Raw genomic sequence first — 19,101 nt, forward strand, 5'->3', positions numbered from 1 at the left:
TCACACCCGGCACACCTGCCCTCGTTCCTGTTTCCTTTTAACCCTTCCTTAAGCCTGTAGGGAAACAGCATTAACCCTGTAGTGGAGTTACTTTCTATCATGGAGTGAGCACAACCGGGGCGAGACATACCGGCCGTCATAGATAACCCCGGTCACAGTCTCACATACCCCCCCTCAGTTCAAGCGAGCGGGGTTGAACTCCTGCCATCAAACACGGGCCGTGGGACAAGGCATCGGCGTTGCCCTGGAACCTACCGGCCCGGTGTTCAACCGTAAACCGGAAGTTCTGCAGAGAAAGGAACCACCGGGTAACCCGGGCATTCCGTTCCTTGGCGGACCTCATCCAGACCAGTGGAGAGTGATCCGTCACCAAGCGAAACTGCCGTCCCAGCAGGTAATAGCGTAGGGACTCCAAGGCCCACTTGATCGCCAGGCACTCCTTCTCCACTACGCTATAATTCCGCTCGGGAGGGGTGAGCTTCCTACTCAAGAAGGTGACGGGGTGTTCCTCCCCCTGAACCACCTGAGACAGCACTGCCCCCAGGCCGACCTCTGAGGCGTCAGTCTGTACTATGAACTCCTTCCGGAAATCAGGGTGTACAAGAACGGGCTGTCCGCACAGGACCTCCTTCAGGGCCCGGAAGGAGTCCTCGGCCTGCGGAGTCCAGCGCACCATGACGGACTTCTTGCCTTTGAGAAGGTCCGTCAAGGGGGCTGATAGTCCCGCAAAATCCTTTACAAACCTCCTGTAGTACCCCACGATACCCAGGAAGGCCCTAACCTGCTTCGTGGTCAGGGGTCTAGGCCACTTCTGGATCACCTCAACCTTGTTAATTTGGGGCTTAATCACTCCTTGGCCTATCACGTAGCCCAAGTAGCGGGCTTCCGTGAGTCCCAATGCACATTTCTTGGGATTGGCTGTCAATCCGGCTGTTCGAAGCGCGTCCACCACCGCTTGTACCTGTTCCAAGTGGGTCTGCCAATCGGAGCTGTAAATAATGATGTCATCCAGGTACGCTGATGCATACGCCTGGTGGGGTTCCAGCACTAAGTCCATCAATCTCTGGAACGTGGCCGGAGCGCCATGTAACCCAAAAGGCAAGACGACATAGTGGAAGAGACCCTCCGGCGTAACAAAAGCGGTTTTCTCCTTGGCGGACTCCGTCAGTGGCACCTGCCAGTACCCCTTGGTCAGGTCGAGCGTGGTAAAATATCGCGCCTGTCCCAGCCTATCAATCAGCTCATCCACCCGGGGCATGGGGTAGAGATCGAACTTGGATATTTCGTTCAATCTCCTAAAGTCATTGCAGAACCTTAAGGAGCCATCGGGTTTTGGTATTAGGACAATCGGACTAGCCCATTCACTCCGGGATTTTTCGATGACCCCCAGGCGTAACATTGTCTTTACTTCATCCGATATGGCTTGTCGTCGAGCCTCCGGTACCCGGTATGACTTCAGGCGTACCTTCAGGTGGGGCTCGGTGACAATATCATGTCGTATCAGACTGCTCCTACCGGGCAGCTCGGAGAAGACATCGGGGTTCTGCTGAACCAACCGTCTGGCCTCTCGCCTCTGAGTCTTGGTGAGGGCTTCTCCAATCCTTACTTCCGGTTCGTCCTCTCCGGAGGTCGCTGGAGCCGGATGTGAACGACCCGAAGAGGAGGGAGGTGGGGAAAAAACAGCCATCAGGCTATCCCGTTCCTGCCAAGGTTTAAATAGGTTGACATGGTATATTTGTTCAGGTTTCCGCCTACCGGGCTGCAATACTTTATAGTTAACCACCCCGACTCTTTCCTTTATCTCGTAGGGGCCTTGCCACTGAGCCAGGAATTTACTCTCCGCCGTGGGGATTAATACCAACACCCGATCCCCGGGTTTAAAGGTCCGCACGGTGGCTTGTCTATTGTAGCGGCCGCTTTGCGCGGCCTGAGCCTCCTGTAAATGCTCCTTCACAATTGGCATGACCGCGCTTATGCGGTTCTGCATACTCAAAATGTGTTCAATCACACTTTTATGGGGGGTGGGCTCTTGCTCCCATGTTTCCTTTGCCAGGTCCAACAATCCCCGGGGATGTCGCCCGTATAACAATTCAAAAGGCGAAAACCCCGTGGATGCCTGTGGCACCTCTCGTATGGCAAACATCAAATAGGGAAGCATCATATCCCAGTCTTTCCCGTCTTTTGAAATCACCCTTTTGAGCATGGTTTTCAGGGTTTTATTGAAACGCTCGACTAAACCGTCCGTTTGAGGATGATACACAGACGTACGCAACTGCTTGATCTGGAGTAGCCGGCATAGCTCTTTGGTCACTTTAGACATGAATGGGGTCCCCTGATCCGTAAGGATCTCCTTGGGCAACCCCACCCGGCAGAACACAGCAAACAACTCCCGAGCTATAAGCTTTGCTGCAGTATGTCTGAGAGGTATCGCCTCGGGATACCGGGTGGCATAGTCAACGATCACTAGGATGTGTTGGTGCCCTCGAGCGGACTTTACGAGGGGCCCCACCAGATCCATCCCTATCCGTTCAAAAGGGACTTCTATAATGGGTAACGGTACCAACGGACTGCGAAAATGGGTCAGGGGTGCGGTAAGCTGACACTCCGGGCAGGTTTCGCAGAACCGTTTTATCTGCCCAAAGACCCCGGGCCAATAGAACCTTTCCAATATTCGCTCCTGCGTTTTCTTGACCCCTAGGTGGCCACTCATCAGGTGTTTATGAGCCAAGTCGAGGACCCGCCGGCGATGCGGCTGGGGCACCACCAACTGCTCTACCCCCACGCCCCGTATTTCATCTATCCGGTAGAGTAAATCTTGCTTAAGAGCGAAATGGGGGTACCTTACCTGGGCACCGGGCAGCTGTGCCACCCCGTCAACTACTGTCACCCGACTCCGGGCATGTATTAACGTAGGGTCCTGGAGTTGGGCTGTCCCAAACGTATCCGGGGACGCCTCCAATTCCGGGATGGGCTCGACCATCTCAGCCTCTCCTGCCAATACCTCTAGGGGTGACCTATCGGGTTCACACTCTGTCCCTATCATGGTGACCCCTACGGCAGGCGTCCCGGATTCAGGATTGTAGGGCTCAGGTCCCGGACTGACCAATATCTGAGGGGACTTAGGGGGTCCCCTCCATAAAGTCCAAAAATAGGGCAGATCCCTTCCTAGGATCACGTCATAAGGAAGAGTGTTAAGAAGTCCCACCTCATGTTGCACCTGACTGCAAGGTGCTGTGATGGTGACAATCCCCGTGGGATAGTCTCGGCGGTCCCCATGTATGCAAACCACCCCCACGGTACGTCCTGTGGCCTTTACATTAGCCCTCAAGGTGGATCGCACAAGGGTCACTAAGTTTCCGGAATCCAACAATCCTGTAACCGGACATCCATTCACCTGTATTTGGCACAAGTGGGGCTCCGTCTCTGGGGAGACCAGGTCAGCGGTACACACCACCTGAGCATACATTGAACCCCGCCGGGTAACCCCACAATCCATGGGCTCCGTGGTGAGTGGACACTGGGCTTCCATATGTCCCACCCGCTGGCACCGCCAACATCTAATGGTGACGGAAACCCCCTTGACGGGTTGTCGTTTAGGGTACAGAACCTTCCGGACCTCAGGAATGGCGGCCGCGGCCTCAGACGGGACGGTAGGGGACTCCTGCACCGTTGTCAGCGGTGGGTCCTTGGCCCTAGGCTTGGAGGGGCCGGACCGACGGGCGGTACGCAAAGTCTCAGTGTCCCGTATCAAGTCCTGCGTAGCCACATGCCGCTCTACCAGGGACACTAATTGGTCCAGGGTACTCGGGTCACCCTGTCCTACCCACCGTTGAACGGTGACGGGTAAAGTGCGCACAAAACGATCCACTACTACCCTTTCCACCATTTGCGCCGGGCTCAGAGTGTCAGGCTGCAACCACTTTTTTACAAGATGCAACAAGTCATAGGCCTGGGAGCGTACAGGTTTGGCTTCCTCATAGAACCACTGATTTACCCGCTGAGCCCGTACATAGGTATTCACCCCCAACCGAGCCAGTATTTCGGCTTTCAGGGTCACATAGTCAATGGCGTCCTCGGTACTGAGGTCCAGGTACGCTTTTTGGGGTTCCCCCGTCTGATAGGGCGACAATACCTCAGCCCACTGGGGGGTCGGCAGCTTTTCCCGCTCGGCCACCCGCTCAAACATCGCCAGGAACGCTTCCACATCATCCCCCGGGGTCATCTTTTGCAACGCTTGTCTCACCGCTTTCCGGACGCTGCCGTCGTCACCCGGTCCCGGGGTTGTTGCTGCCGGTCCGGCACGGATCGACTTGGCCAGGAGAACCATCTGTTCTTGATGTCTTTGTTCCTGCAATTGCAAGGCTTGCTGCTGACGTGTATTGGCCTGAACCAGCTGTTCTTGGTGCCTTTTGTCCTGCACTTGCAAGGATTGCTGCTGACGTTCCAACGCCCGGAGCAGGTGTGCATTGGTCTGTTGCTGCTGTTCATTAGCCTCAGCCAGCTGCTTTAGTATGTCCTCCATAGCGTCACCGGGTTTGGGCTGTAGTATAGTCGCTCGAATCTAGGACATGTGCTACTGGGTCACCAGGGATGGATGCTACACCTCACCGGCTGTCATGCCCGCCGATTCTCCACCATATGTGAGGTAGCACGGTCGGCTGCGCAGCAGAAGACACGGGATCCAGGCATTAAGGTTCACAGCACACGGTTTTAATCCAAACAAAAGTCCACAACAAAATACATGTGCCTCCCCAGCAGAGAACTCAGGGAGTTCTGTTCACTCCCTCACACCCGGCACACCTGCCCTCGTTCCTGTTTCCTTTTAACCCTTCCTTAAGCCTGTAGGGAAACAGCATTAACCCTGTAGTGGAGTTACTTTCTATCATGGAGTGAGCACAACCGGGGCGAGACATACCGGCCGTCATAGATAACCCCGGTCACAGTCTCACAATATATATATATGCTATTAAAGGTACATTTACATTGTAAATTATAATGTAGTTTCTGAAACTCACTTTACAACCAATAAAGTCACACTAAGCAGTAATATATCACTGTACCTCTCCATCCATTTCTGTGATGGCTGTTTGCACACAAGATTGTTGAAACTTTACATCTTGGCCCAGTGAATCCTTCCATGGCTCCAACACAGGCGATGGTGACTCTGAAAATATTAGATGTTGGACTTTATTATAATATATAATTATATATACTGTGTGTGTATATATTATATATATATATATATATATATAAAATTATACATATAAACATACATATACTCACACACAGTATATCCAAATTGTTTATTTTACATTCATTTGTAAAACACTGCTGAAAGGTACTCACCCCAAAGGTACTTCCAGATTTGTCCATTAGCTGTTTGTAGGGCACATGTCTTGGTCTTCCAGTTATAGCTCACACTAATTATATGCCCATTAAGAGATGCAGCAGGTTTTCTTTCAAATAAAAAATGAAAGAATTTGCCAAATACATATAAAGAATGGTGTGACAAATACATGATAATTATAAAGTGCCATAGGGCAAAGCATAAAAGCAAAAAGGTTTACATACTGGATATTAACCATCTGACCATCCGATGTGATCTTAATGTGGTAAATAGTTGATTGGCTGGAGCTCTCCCCTTGACTTACAACCAAAAAAGTGTCATCTTGCAGCCATGTTAGCTGGCGGAAGCAGAGTGGTTCTGCGCTACGTGATGGATCTTGAATTCTATGAACAGAAAAAACATCTTTGAAGAAAACGGATGTGAAAATAAAGTAAAAGTTTTTGTAAGAATTTTAATCTGACAACCAGCTTTTACAAGCATACATGTCTCCTTTCACTGGCCTAACCGGAACTATTATTTTTTGTCTTTCAACAATTCTCTATTAGGTTTGAGGAAGTAATTTCTCTCTTGTGCCATTTCAATGGAATGTCTATATGTCACACCGTTCAAGGAAAGATGAAAATATCTGCAACTGACTTACCATTCTTGTTTGTTATATATATATATATATATATATATATACATACAAACACACATATGCATATGTATATACATATACTGTAATATATATATATATATATATATATATATATATATATATATATATACACACACACACACACACACACACATATATATATACACACACACACACACATTATATATATATATATATATATATATATATATACACATACACACATGCATTATATATATATATACACACAAACACACATATGCATATGTATATACATATACTGTATTATATATATATATATATATATATATATATATATATATATATATATATACACACACACACATATATACACATACACATACACATACATACATACATACACTGTACAGACCAAAAGTTTGGACACACACCTTCTCATTCAAAGAGTTTTCTTTATTGTCATGACTCTAGATTCATTTTTGAAGGCATCAAAACTATGAATTAACAAATATGGAATGAAATACTTAACAAAAAAGTGTGAAACAACTGAAAATATGTCTTATATTCTAGGTTCTTCAAAGTAGTCACCTTTTGCTTTGATTACTGCTTTGCACACTCTTGACATTCCCTTGATGAGCTTCAAGAGGTAGTCACCGGAAACGGTTTTCACTTCACAGGTGTGCCCTGTCAGGTTTAATAAGTGGGATTTCTTGCTTTATAATTGGGGTTATATATCTTGAAGCTCATCAATATATATATATCTCTATCGTATTTTTCGGACTATAAGACGCACTTCCCCCCCCCCCCTCCAAATGTTGGGGGTGCATCTTATAGTCTAAATGTAGGACATGGCTGCGGGGAATGAGAGTGATGCGGTGGAGCGGGTCATCAGCGTCATGCGCAGGCTGTAGCAGTGCCTGCCGTGACCACATGGGCCTGCTCATTTCATATCCATGCCCATCCTCCCGTCCATCATCTCTCAGCGCTGAAGCCGGCGCTGACAGGTGGGCGGGATGATGGGTGGGGGGAGCCGACCCGCATGATCACCCCTGGCAACTACAGCCTGGAGTGATCATGTGCGGCTGTACTCACTGCTTCCCGTGAATCATCATCAGCGCGAGGCACAGTGAATAAGTACGGTATACTCACTCGTCACCGTTGAATGCAGCATCACGATGTCCTCCTGTCTGCCGGCTGCTGCTGTGTGTGGAGTGGTGAGCACAGCGATGACGTCATCTCTGTGCGCACTGCTAGTCTCCACACACATCAGCGGACAGGCAGACAGGAGGACATCGCGATGCTGCAGGGAACGGTGACCGGCTCCACACAGGTCAGCAACGCTGCTGCTGACACAGACAGGAAGACAAGCGATGCTGCTAAAGTGAGGAAAGGGGAGTACAAACGTTTAATTTTTTTGTGTGCTACAGGATGCAGGCAATATAGCAGGATAGGGTATATAGCAGGATAAGGGCATAATACCAGGATGGTAGTATATACCAGGATGGGGGCATATAGCAGGATGGGGGCATATAGCAGGATGGCGCTATGTAGCAGGATGGGGGTATATACCAGGATGGCGGTATATAGCAGGATAAGGACATATACCAGGATGAGGGCATACATATACCAGGATGGCAGTATATAGCAGGATGGGGGTATGTACCAGGATGGGGTATGACGGTATATACCATGATGGCGCTATGTAGCAGGATGGGGGCTATACCAGGATGGCGGTATATTGCAGGATGGGGGCTATTCCAGGATGAGGGACATATACGAGTGGATGGGGATTATAAACAAGGCAGGAGGATCATTACCAAGATGGTGTACCTTAGCAGAGAATTTGGGGACATTACCCCCATAATAGTGTCAGCAGCAGATCCTCACCCCGTAATAGTGTGTCATGACCACATTGTTTGCTTAAAATGTTATTTTCCTATTTTCCTCCTCTAAAACCAGGGTGCGTCTTATAGTCAGGTGCGTGTGTGTATATACACGGTATATCACGTTCATTGTAAATCTATAAAAAAAAAAAAATATTTATGCTAATAATAATGCTAAGAGTACTTGAAGAGAATTATCAAGCTAAATGGACCAGACACCAGGCACAATTTGCGCAATAATAAAAACGTCTTTCATAACTTGTACCATGATTATTAATTGTTTTAGGCACTTTGTGCACATTGTTTGACAAAAGGGGTGGCTTTGCTAAAAAAAATGTGCCAAAATTGACCTAGCATGGAGGCTGAAGAAAAAAAAAAATTCTTTGAGCTTAGACAGCAGGAGATTTGTTTTTGGCTACCATTAAGGTACCGTCACACTAAGCAACATCGCTAGCAACATCGCTGCTGAGGCACAACTTGTTAGCGATGTTGCTGTGTGTGACATCCAGCAACAACCTGGCCCCTGCTGTGTGGTCGCTGGTCGTTGCTGAATGTCCTGGACCATTTTTTAGTTGTTGTTCTCCCGCTGTAAAGCGCACATCGCTGTGTGTGACAGCAAGAGAGCAACAACTGAATGTGCAGTGAGCAGGGAGCCGGCTTCTGCGGACGCTGGTAACAAAGGTAAATATTGGGTAACCAAGAAGCCCTTCCCTTGGTTACCCGATATTTACCTGCGTTACCAGCGTCCGCCGCTCTCAGCTGTCAGTGCCGGCTCCCTGCACACATAGCTGGAGTACACACACGTAGCTGGAGTACACACACGTAGCTGGAGTACACATCGGGTATTTAACCCGATGTGTACTGTGGCTAGGAGTGCAGGGAACAGGGAGCCGACACTGGCAGTGTGAGAGCGGCGGACGCTGGTAAAGAAGGTAAATATCGGGTAACCAAGGGAAGGGCTTCTTGGTTATTCGATGTTTACCATGGTTACCAGCGTCCGCAGAAGCCGTCTCTCTGCTGCCTGCACACGTAGCAGAGTACACATCGGGTAATTAACCCGATGTGTACTGAGGCTAGGTGTGCAGGGAGCCAGCGCTAAGCGGTGTGCCCTGGTAACCAAGGTAAATATCGGGTTGGTTACCTGATATTTACCTTAGTTACCAAGCGCAGCATGCTTCCACGTGTAGCAACGCTCCAGCGATCCCTGCCAGGTCAGGTTGCTGGTGGGATCGCTGGAGTGTCGCTTAGTGTGACATCTCACCAGCGACCTCCTAGCAACTTACCAGCGATCCCCATCAGGTTGTATCGTTGTTGGGATCGCTGGTAAGTTGTTTAGTGTGACTGGGCCTTTACAGTCCTTCTCCTGGACTCAAGGAAGTGTGTGTATTTATGATACAGCACCTATCAGTTGAGATACAGGTCTCGGGTGCCGCTTTTCTTCAGGCTACAGCCTGTCCGGACATGTGAAGGGGACATTTAATCACATTCTTGGAGAACCCCTTTAACCCCTTCACGACCGCGGGCAGTAAAATTACGTCCTATTTTAACGTGACTTAACGACCAGGGACGTAATTTTACTGCCTAAACTTCATTTGATTGCCGTGGCCATAGCAACGGCTTTCAAATGATGTCCCCTGCTGTTTCTTACAGCAGGGGACCTTTGCTTGACCCCAGGGGGGGCGGCATCGCCACCCCCTATCGACGATCGATGTGATTGGCTGTTCAAATCTGAACCGCCAACCACATCGATCGCACTAATTTCGGCAAAAATAATGCCCGAATTAGTGCGATCCTGTGAGATCCAGCTATGAGATGCCGCAGCTGCTGCAGCATATCATAGGTGGACCTCAAACATGTCTCCCCCAGCCCCTGCAGCACTGATTGGAGCGATCGTGCAATGACGCGCAATCGCTCCAATCAGTGTGCAGTGGGGCGGTGTGATTTGCCGGTGGCCGCCCTCCCCAGGCCTGTGCTGGCCTGCGAGCCCTCCCCCAACATGTCTGCAGCGTGCAGTGGCTGGTACTTGTGGTACCACGCCACCGCCGCTGCTGCCGCCGCCGCCGCCCTAGCTGTCACCGCTGCTGCACGTGAGTACTGTGCTCACTTTGCAGCCAGCCCGTGCGCGCTCCCGTGGTGCCCCTGCGCGCTCCCGTGGTGCCCCTGCGCGCTGCCATGGTAGCCCCTGCCGTGCCCCCCCCGCGATCTGCTCCCCCCCAACCCCCCCCCCCCCCCCCCCCGACATCCCGATCTGCTCCCCCCGCGATCTGACTGCCTCCCCCATTATCTCTGTTCTGCAGCTCCCTCTCCGGTCTCCCCCTCTGCTCTACCCCCCTCCCCCTCTGCTCACACCCCCCCCTCTGCTCTCACCCCCCCCTCTGCTCTCACCCCCCCCTCTCCCCCTCTGCTCTCCCCCGACGTCCTCTTACCTGTCTTCACCGGCCTGATCACATCTGCGTCCATCGCTGGGTCCTTCCTGGGCATTCTGCTGATCTGCCTGCTGCTCCTGTAAAGCTGTCCATCTCTCTGCCATCTATTCCTCTGCAGCTCTTCTGGTCAGTGTTCCTCCTGCTAGTCCTCTGGGTACTGTGAGTATAACTTTTTTTTTTTTTTCCGTATCCCCTGTCCATTTTTACACCTCATCTGTCCGTGCGTCCCGCCAAGCGCTGATCAGGGATGCAGATAACGGATCGGCATCCCTGCTCAATTTTTGGCGTGACTTTTTTTTTTCTTTCCGTATCCCCGACGCTTTTTGTATCGCATCCGTCCGTGCGTCCCGCCAAGCGCTGATCAGGGATGCAGATAACGGATCGGCATCCCTGCTCAATTTTTGGCGTGACTTTTTTTTCCGTATCCCCGACGCTTTTTGTATCGCATCCGTCTGTGCGTCCCGCCAAGCGCTGATCAGGGATGCAGATAACGGATCGGCATCCCTGCTCAATTTTTGGCGTGACTTTTTTTTTTCCGTATCCCCGACGCTTTTTGTATCACATCCATCCGTGCGTCCCGCCAAGCGCTGATCAGGGATGCAGATAACGGATCGGCATCCATGGTCAATTTTTGGCGTGACTTTTTTCCATATTTGCGACGCTTTTTGTATCGCATCCGTCCGTGCGTCCCACCAAGCGCTGATCAGGGATGCACATAACGGATCTGCATCCATGGTCAATTTTTGGCGTGACTTTTTTTTTTTTTACGTATCCCCGACGCTTTTTTTTATCGCATCCGACCGTGCGTCCTGCAGCGGCCGATCAGTGCACTGCGTCTGTGCGTTTGAAAAGTCAAATGGCGCTCCTTCTCTTCTGAGCCCCGCCATGCGCCCAAACAATTACTTTCCACCACATATGAGGTATCTGCGTACTCAGGAGAAAATGCACAATACATTTTATGGTGCATTTTTTCCTGATAGCCTTGTGAAAAAAAAAGCTACCTAGTTGAAGCAACCGTTTTGTGGTAAAAAAAATTTTTTTTCTTTTCACGGCTCAACGCTATAAACTTCTGTGAAGCCCCCAGGTGTTCAAAGTGCACATCAAACATCTAGAAAAATTATTTGAGGGCTCTAGTTTCCAAAATGGTGTCACTTGTGGGGGAGCTCCACTGTTTAGGCACCATAGGGGGTCTCCAAACGTGACATGGCGTCCGCTAATGATTCCAACCAATTTTGCTGTCAAATGGCGCTCCTTCTCTTCTGAGCCCCGCCATGCGCCCAAACAATTACTTTCCACCACATATGAGGTATCTGCGTACTCAGGAGAAAATGCACAATACATTTTATGGTGCATTTTTTCCTGATAGCCTTGTGAAAAAAAAAGCTACCTAGTTGAAGCAACCGTTTTGTGGTAAAAAAAATTTTTTTTCTTTTCACGGCTCAACGCTATAAACTTCTGTGAAGCCCCCAGGTGTTCAAAGTGCACATCAAACATCTAGAAAAATTATTTGAGGGCTCTAGTTTCCAAAATGGTGTCACTTGTGGGGGAGCTCCACTGTTTAGGCACCATAGGGGGTCTCCAAACGTGACATGGCGTCCGCTAATGATTCCAACCAATTTTGCTGTCAAATGGCGCTCCTTCTCTTCTGAGCCCCGCCATGCGCCCAAACAATTACTTTCCACCACATATGAGGTATCTGCGTACTCAGGAGAAAATGCACAATACATTTTATGGTGCATTTTTTCCTGATAGCCTTGTGAAAAAAAAAGCTACCTAGTTGAAGCAACCGTTTTGTGGTAAAAAAAAATTTTTTTCTTTTCACGGCTCAACGCTATAAACTTCTGTGAAGCCCCCAAGTGTTCAAAGTGCTCACCAAACATCTAGAAAAATTATTTGAGGGCTCTAGTTTCCAAAATGGGGTCACTTGTGGGGGAGCTCCATTGTTTAGGCACCTCAGGGGGTCTTCAAACCCGACATGGCGTCCGCTAACAGGTGCAGCTAATTTTGCACTCAAAAATTCAAATGGCGCTCCTTGCCTTCCGAGCACTGCTGTGTGTCCAAACATTTGATTTCCACCACATATGAGGTATCTGCGTACTCAGGAGAAAATGCACAATACATTTTATGGTGCATTTTTTCCTGTTACCCTTGTGAAAAAAAAAGCTACCTAGTTGAAGCAACCGTTTTGTGGTAAAAAAAATTTTTTTTCTTTTCACGGCTCAACGCTATAAACTTATGTGAAGCCCCCAGGGGTTCAAAGTGCTCACCAAACATCTAGAAAAATTATTTGAGGGCTCTAGTTTCCAAAATGGGGTCACTTGTGGGGGAGCTCCATTGGTTAGGCACCTCAGGGGGTCTTCAAACCCGACATGGCGTCTGCTAATGAGTGCAGCTAATTTTGCGTTCAAAAATTCAAATGGCGCTCCTTCCCTTCCGAGCTCTGCCGTGCGCCCAAACAATTGATTTTGACCACATATGGGGTATCAGCGTACTCAGGAGAACATGCACAATAAATTGTATTGTGTACTTTCTCTTTTCTCCCTTGTAAAAATGAAAATTTTATGGCTAAAGTAACATTTTTGTGTTAAAAAGTAAAATTTTCATTTTTTCCTTTCACATTGCTTTGGTTCCTGTGAAGCACCTAAAGGGTTAATAAACTTATTGGATGTGGTTTTGAGCAGTGTGAGGGGTGTAGTTTTTAGAATGGGGTCACTTTTGGGTATTTTCTGTCACCTAGGCCTCTCAAAGTCACCTCAAATGTAATGTGGTCCCTAAAAAAATTATTTTGTAAATTTTGTTGGAAAAATGAGAATTTGCTGATGACCTTTGACCCCTTCTAACTTCCTAACGGAAAAAAAATTTGTTTCGAAAATTGCGCTGATGTAAAGTACACAAGTGGGAAATGTTATTTAGTAACTATTTTGTGTGACATATCTCACAGATTTATGGGCATAAATTTTCAAAGTTTGAAAATTGCGAAATTTTCAAAATTTTCGCCAAATTTCCTAAATTTTCACAAATAAACGCAAAAAATATCGGCCTAAATTTACCACTGACATGAAGTACAATATGTCACGAAAAAACAATCTCAGAATCGCCAGGATCCGTTGAAGCGTTCCAGAGTTATAACCTGTCAAAGTGACACTGGTCAGAATTGCAAAAAATGGCCCGGTCATTAGGGTGTTTTAGTGGCCGGGGGTGAAGGGGTTAAGGGTATGTTCAAACGTTAAGTATTTACAGCAGATTTTTCTGCTGCAAAAATCAGGGCGTTAGCAGGAAAAGATGCTGCATAAAATATGCGCTTTAACTTTTTTTTTTCACCCCATTCATATGAATGCTGCAAAAAACAAAGAACTGACCTGCTGCATGTCTAAAAAAATACATTGAAGGTTAAAATCTGCAGTGAAAAAAAATAAGCACGTGATCAAGAGTACAGATTTTGTAAAATGCTAAGTATTTCTGGGATGAGAGAGAGAGAGAGAGAGAGAGAGAGAGAAAAAAAAAAACGGATCCGGATCGTGCACCCCGAATCCCGGGTGCTGGTCGGACTCGGATCGGGCTCTCAAACCGTGCGGATCCGGATTTTGCGGATCCAGGTCCGCTCAGCACTAATAACTGTCATATTAATTCTAATTTCAGAAATCAATAGTACAGATGAAAATAAGTACCTTTGTAATACATCTTATTAGACAAATTTAATTTTCTCTCTGCATGAACTTATCAGTCATGTTATACTGTTTTACACATGTTCAAAAGCTGTCAGGTTCAGTTATAAAATCAGCCATTTCTTAATGATTGTGACCTCCTGAACTCAAATCGGATATGTCGGATTGTCTATTGGCAATGTCTAATATCGGAATGTCTATGATGCCAAAGAGTATTCCTTTTACTGCTCTATATAATTAATACATAACAGTTTCAGTACCTTAAAACATTATTATTTTTGCAAATATAAAGATGCAGAATATTTTGTTTTGACATTTCTTTAGAGGAAACTTAGCATAACAATTCAAATAACTAAAACATTGAAACACTATTGCGAATTATAAACAGTTATTATAAACAGTAATTATAAACAGTATATTACAGAAATTGCACTACAAAATTTGGTCCTCATTCAGTGATTTTTTTTTATTTTTTTTGCTTGATTAGGACTCCTACATTGGATCCCTCTTCCAATTGTCCAACAGTAATCTACAAGCAATGATGGAGACAATTTTCCTTGATATCTTTTATCTATATCTTGGTGAGATCTCTTACCGAGATCTTCGCTCACTGCTCCGAAGTTTGGTGGAAACATTCTAGATGCGAATGTAAGAAATGAATCTTTAAAGACATGTTACAGCCAAGATACTTCTATGTTTTGAGGAGATTTTCCATCAACCCTCCATAGTTATCTGCTCAAGTTTCTCCAAAAATGAATTACCATTAATACGAATGCTGCCCATGCAGCCTTTTCCTTGCCCTGCAACAAAGAGAAACTCCTCATCTTGTAGGATCTTACGAATCTGATGTCCAATAAAGACTCCTTTTTTTTATCTTTGCTTCACTCAACCTTGGAAATGTATCAATGAGAGAGATACCTGAATACTTTTGTACTTTTATCCATTGCCTTTACAACGTTCTTCATTAGGCTCAACTTGATATGCAACGGTGGTTAACAAAATCGTATGTGGGTAAGAATTTGCTGGATACAGGATATTTTTACTCCCTGGCTGAAGTTAACGTCAGAGAGGCTAGTCTCTTTTATTGTAGTGATATTCTCTTGAACGACTTTCCAGGTCATAGAAAGCAGCAGTACTTTGCATATCCACCCTAGAGACCAAGTAAGAGAGCTACCACCTTTAAATTACTACAGAGAGAGTCACAAATGTTGGTCATAATTCAGGCTCCTCAACAGCTGTTTCATGTTGTCATAGGTTTCATTCATGTGGACTGCAAAACCAACTGAAATTGAAGGTAGCACATTGCCATTATGCAGCAACACAGCTTTTAGCCTTGTTTTGGTTGAATTGATGAAGAGCCTCCATTTCTCTGGATAATGACTTATCAGAGCTTCTATTGAACTGCTCATGTTGTTGCATGCCATAAGATCACCCTTCATAAAAAAATTATTGGACAAGATCATTATAACGGATGCGGAAAATATGAAATTCGAACATCGCCTGCTAGGAGTTTCCACTGCTGTACCCTGGAACCTAAGATCTCTGCCTTCCTCTTAGGCAGATCCAAATCTCTAACAAAATCGTTCAGTTCATTTTGTGTTATAAGGAATAGTTCCGATGAGGTTTCTGACAAAGTCTGGGTCATGAGAGGAAGATTCTTCAGGACACCAAGTGCCCTACTCTTCCTCAGTTGACTTGACTGAAAATGTTTCTCATGCTTTTTGAACTGGCAGTCCTTCTCTATGTGGTACTGGGCAAATTACAGATGGAAAGTTTGGATGCTGTAAAGTTCATTTCTTCCTTGAAACTACTTTTTTTTTTTACTGGAGGGCACCACGCAGAAATAACAATTGGTAATGTGATTGGTTTGTTCTCTCCAGTTCATTGGGACTGCAAAAGGCATAGATTGCCTCATCCCATACAACCACTAGGTAAGATGTGATGCACATCTATTGCAGCTTATATATTGAGCCCAACTTTTGTCCTAATCTATTCTGCAGCCAAAATACAGATTGTAGTCTTTTCTTATCATGGTAGTCAATTTTGCCTTTGAGACGCAAAAGTGGCTTCTCCGCATATGTAGCAAAACCTATCTGCTTTGTTAATGCAAATAGATATGAAAACATGTCAATGAAACTAAGCTAAGGAATCCTTAAACTGTATACCTTACAGAGAGAGCAGTTCTAAAAGTAGGTTAGGCAACTGTAATTAGGAGCAGAGTTGGCGTTTTTTGATTGGTCACCCTAAGATGATAGAATACTGAAGGCTCAATAGATTAAATAAATTATATAGTAGACTAGCTACTAACAATACAATAATGATGATTAAATAATGAAGAAGTATTTTTTCTATAAGCCTACATGAAAGGTGTCATTTAATTACAACCTCCTTTGGGTCTTGAAAATAACAGCCAATCAGCAAATTTAAGCATCATATTCATTTTCAGCAACACAAGAAGGGAATTTTGTTTACTTACCGTAAATTCCTTTTCTTCTAGCTCCTATTGGGAGACCCAGACAATTGGGTGTATAGCTTCTGCCTCCGGAGGCCACACAAAGTATTACACTTAAAAGTGTAAACCCCTCCCCTCTGCCTATACACCCCCCCGTGCATCACGGGCTCCTCAGTTTTGGTGCAAAAGCAGGAAGGAGGAAACTTATAAATTGGTCTAAGGTAAATTCAATCCGAAGGATGTTCGGAGAACTGAAAACCATGAACCAAGAACAATTCAACATGAACAACATGTGTACACAAAAGAACAACAGCCCGAAGGGAACAGGGGCGGGTGCTGGGTCTCCCAATAGGAGCTAGAAGAAAAGGAATTTACGGTAAGTAAACAAAATTCCCTTCTTCTTTGTCGCTCCATTGGGAGACCCAGACAATTGGGACGTCCAAAAGCAGTCCCTGGGTGGGTAAAAGAATACCTCGGTAAAAGAGCCGTAAAACGGCCCCTTCCTACAGGTGGGCAACCGCCGCCTGAAGGACTCGCCTACCTAGGCTGGCATCTGCCGAAGCGTAGGTATGCACCTGATAGTGTTTCGTGAAAGTGTGCAGACTCGACCAGGTAGCCGCCTGACACACCTGCTGAGCCGTAGCCTGGTGCCGCAATGCCCAGGACGCACCCACGGCTCTGGTAGAATGGGCTTTCAGCCCTGAAGGAACCGGAAGCCCAGAAGAACGGTAGGCTTCAAGAATTGGTTCCTTGATCCACCGAGCCAAGGTTGACTTGGAAGCCTGCGACCCTTTACGCTGGCCAGCGACAAGGACAAAGAGCGCATCCGAGCGGCGCAGGGGCGCCGTACGAGAAATGTAGAGTCTGAGTGCTCTCACAAGATCTAACAAGTGCAAATCCTTTTCACATTGGTGAACTGGATGAGGACAAAAAGAAGGTAAGGAGATATCCTGATTGAGATGAAAAGGGGATACCTTAGGGAGAAATTCCGGAACCGGACGCAGAACCACCTTGTCCTGGTGAAACACCAGGAAGGGGGCTTTGCATGACAGCGCTGCTAGCTCAGACACTCTCCGAAGTGATGTGACTGCCACTAGGAAAGACCACCTTCTGCGAAAGGCGTGAAAGAGAAATATCCCTCATTGGCTCGAAAGGTGGTTTCTGAAGAGCCGTTAGCACCCTGTTCAGATCCCAGGGTTCTACCGGACGCTTGTAAGGAGGGACTATGTGGCAAACCCCCTGCAGGAACGTGCGTACCTGTGGAAGCGTGGCTAGACGCTTTTGAAAAAACACAGAGAGCGCCGAGACTTGTCCCTTAAGGGAGCCGAGAGACAAACCCTTTTCCATTCCGGATTGAAGGAAGGACAGAAAAGTGGGCAAGGCAAATGGCCAGGGAGTAAAACCCTGATCAGAGCACCAGGATAAGAAGATCCTCCACGTCCTGTGGTAGATCTTGGCGGACGTTGGTTTCCTGGCCTGTCTCATAGTGGCAATGACCTCTTGAGATAACCCTGAAGACGCTAGGATCCAGGACTCAATGGCCACACAGTCAGGTTGAGGGCCGCAGAATTCAGATGGAAAAATGGCCCTTGAGACAGCAAGTCTGGTCGGTCTGGTAGTGCCCACGGTTGGCCCACCGTGAGATGCCACAGATCCGGGTACCACGACCTCCTCGGCCAGTCTGGAGCGACGAGGATGGCGCGGCGGCAGTCGGACATGATCTTGCGTAACACTCTGGGCAGCAGTGCCAGAGGAGGAAATACATAAGGCAGTTGAAACTGCGACCAATCCTGAACTAATGCGTCTGCCGCCAGAGGTCTGTGATCTTGAGAACGTGCCATGAATGCTGGGACCTTGTTGTTGTGCCGGGACGCCATTAGGTCGACGTCCGGCTTCCCCCAGCGGCAACAGATCTCTTGAAACACGTCCGGGTGAAGAGACCATTCCCCTGCGTCCATGCCCTGGCAACTGAGAAAGTCTGCTTCCCAGTTTTCTACGCCCGGGATGTGAACTGCGGAGATGGTGGAGGCTGTGGCTTCCACCCACAGCAGAATCCGCCGAACTTCCTGGAAGGCTTGCCGACTGCGTGTGCCGCCTTGGTGGTTGATGTATGCCACCGCCGTGGCGTTGTCCGACTGAATTCGGATCTGCCTGCGTTCCAGCCACGGCTGGAACGCCTTTAGGCGTTGATCTGAACATTGATCTGAAGGGAGGACTCTGGCTGAGTCCAGGTACCCTGAGCCCTGTGGTGGAGAAAGACCGCTCCCCACCCTGACAGACTCGCGTCCGTCGTGACCACAGCCCAGGATGGGGGCAGGAAGTATTTCCCCTTCGACAAAGAAGTGGGAAGAAGCCACCACTGAAGGGAGGCCTTGGCTGCCCGAGAAAGGGAGACGTTCCTGTCGAGGGACGTCGACTTCCTGTCCCATTTGCGGAGAATGTCCCATTGAAGTGGACGCAGATGAAACTGCGCAAAAGGAACTGCCTCCATTGCTGCCACCATCTTCCCTAGGAAGTGCATGAGGCGCCTCAAGGGGTGCGACTGGGCTCGAAGGAGAGATTGCACCCCTGTCTGTAGTGAACGCTGTTTGTCCAGCGGAAGTTTCACTATCGCTGAGAGAGTATGAAACTCCATGCCGAGATATGTCAGCGATTGGGCCGGTGTCAATTTTGACTTTGGGAAATTGATGATCCACCCGAATCTCTGGA

General features: G+C 47.5%; 1 protein-coding gene across 2 annotated transcripts in view; it reads right to left on the minus strand.

The window, feature by feature from the left end:
- Window positions 1-19,101, minus strand: part of ELP1 (elongator acetyltransferase complex subunit 1) — a 216,587-nt gene that overhangs the window by 106,840 nt on the left and 90,646 nt on the right. For both annotated transcript variants that reach the window (XR_012754623.1, XM_075352448.1), the window contains exons 14-16: window positions 5,572-5,730; window positions 5,347-5,456; window positions 5,061-5,164 (exon numbers count right to left, since the gene is read on the minus strand). Coding sequence is in view for 1 of the 2 variants with exons in the window: in XM_075352448.1 (XP_075208563.1) it covers window positions 5,061-5,164; window positions 5,347-5,456; window positions 5,572-5,730 (373 nt within the window). In the remaining variant the exon portion in view is untranslated. The remainder of the gene's footprint in view (window positions 1-5,060; window positions 5,165-5,346; window positions 5,457-5,571; window positions 5,731-19,101) is intronic.

This window comes from Anomaloglossus baeobatrachus, chromosome 1 (assembly GCF_048569485.1).
Source record: "Anomaloglossus baeobatrachus isolate aAnoBae1 chromosome 1, aAnoBae1.hap1, whole genome shotgun sequence".
NCBI classification, from domain to species: domain Eukaryota; kingdom Metazoa; phylum Chordata; class Amphibia; order Anura; family Aromobatidae; genus Anomaloglossus; species Anomaloglossus baeobatrachus.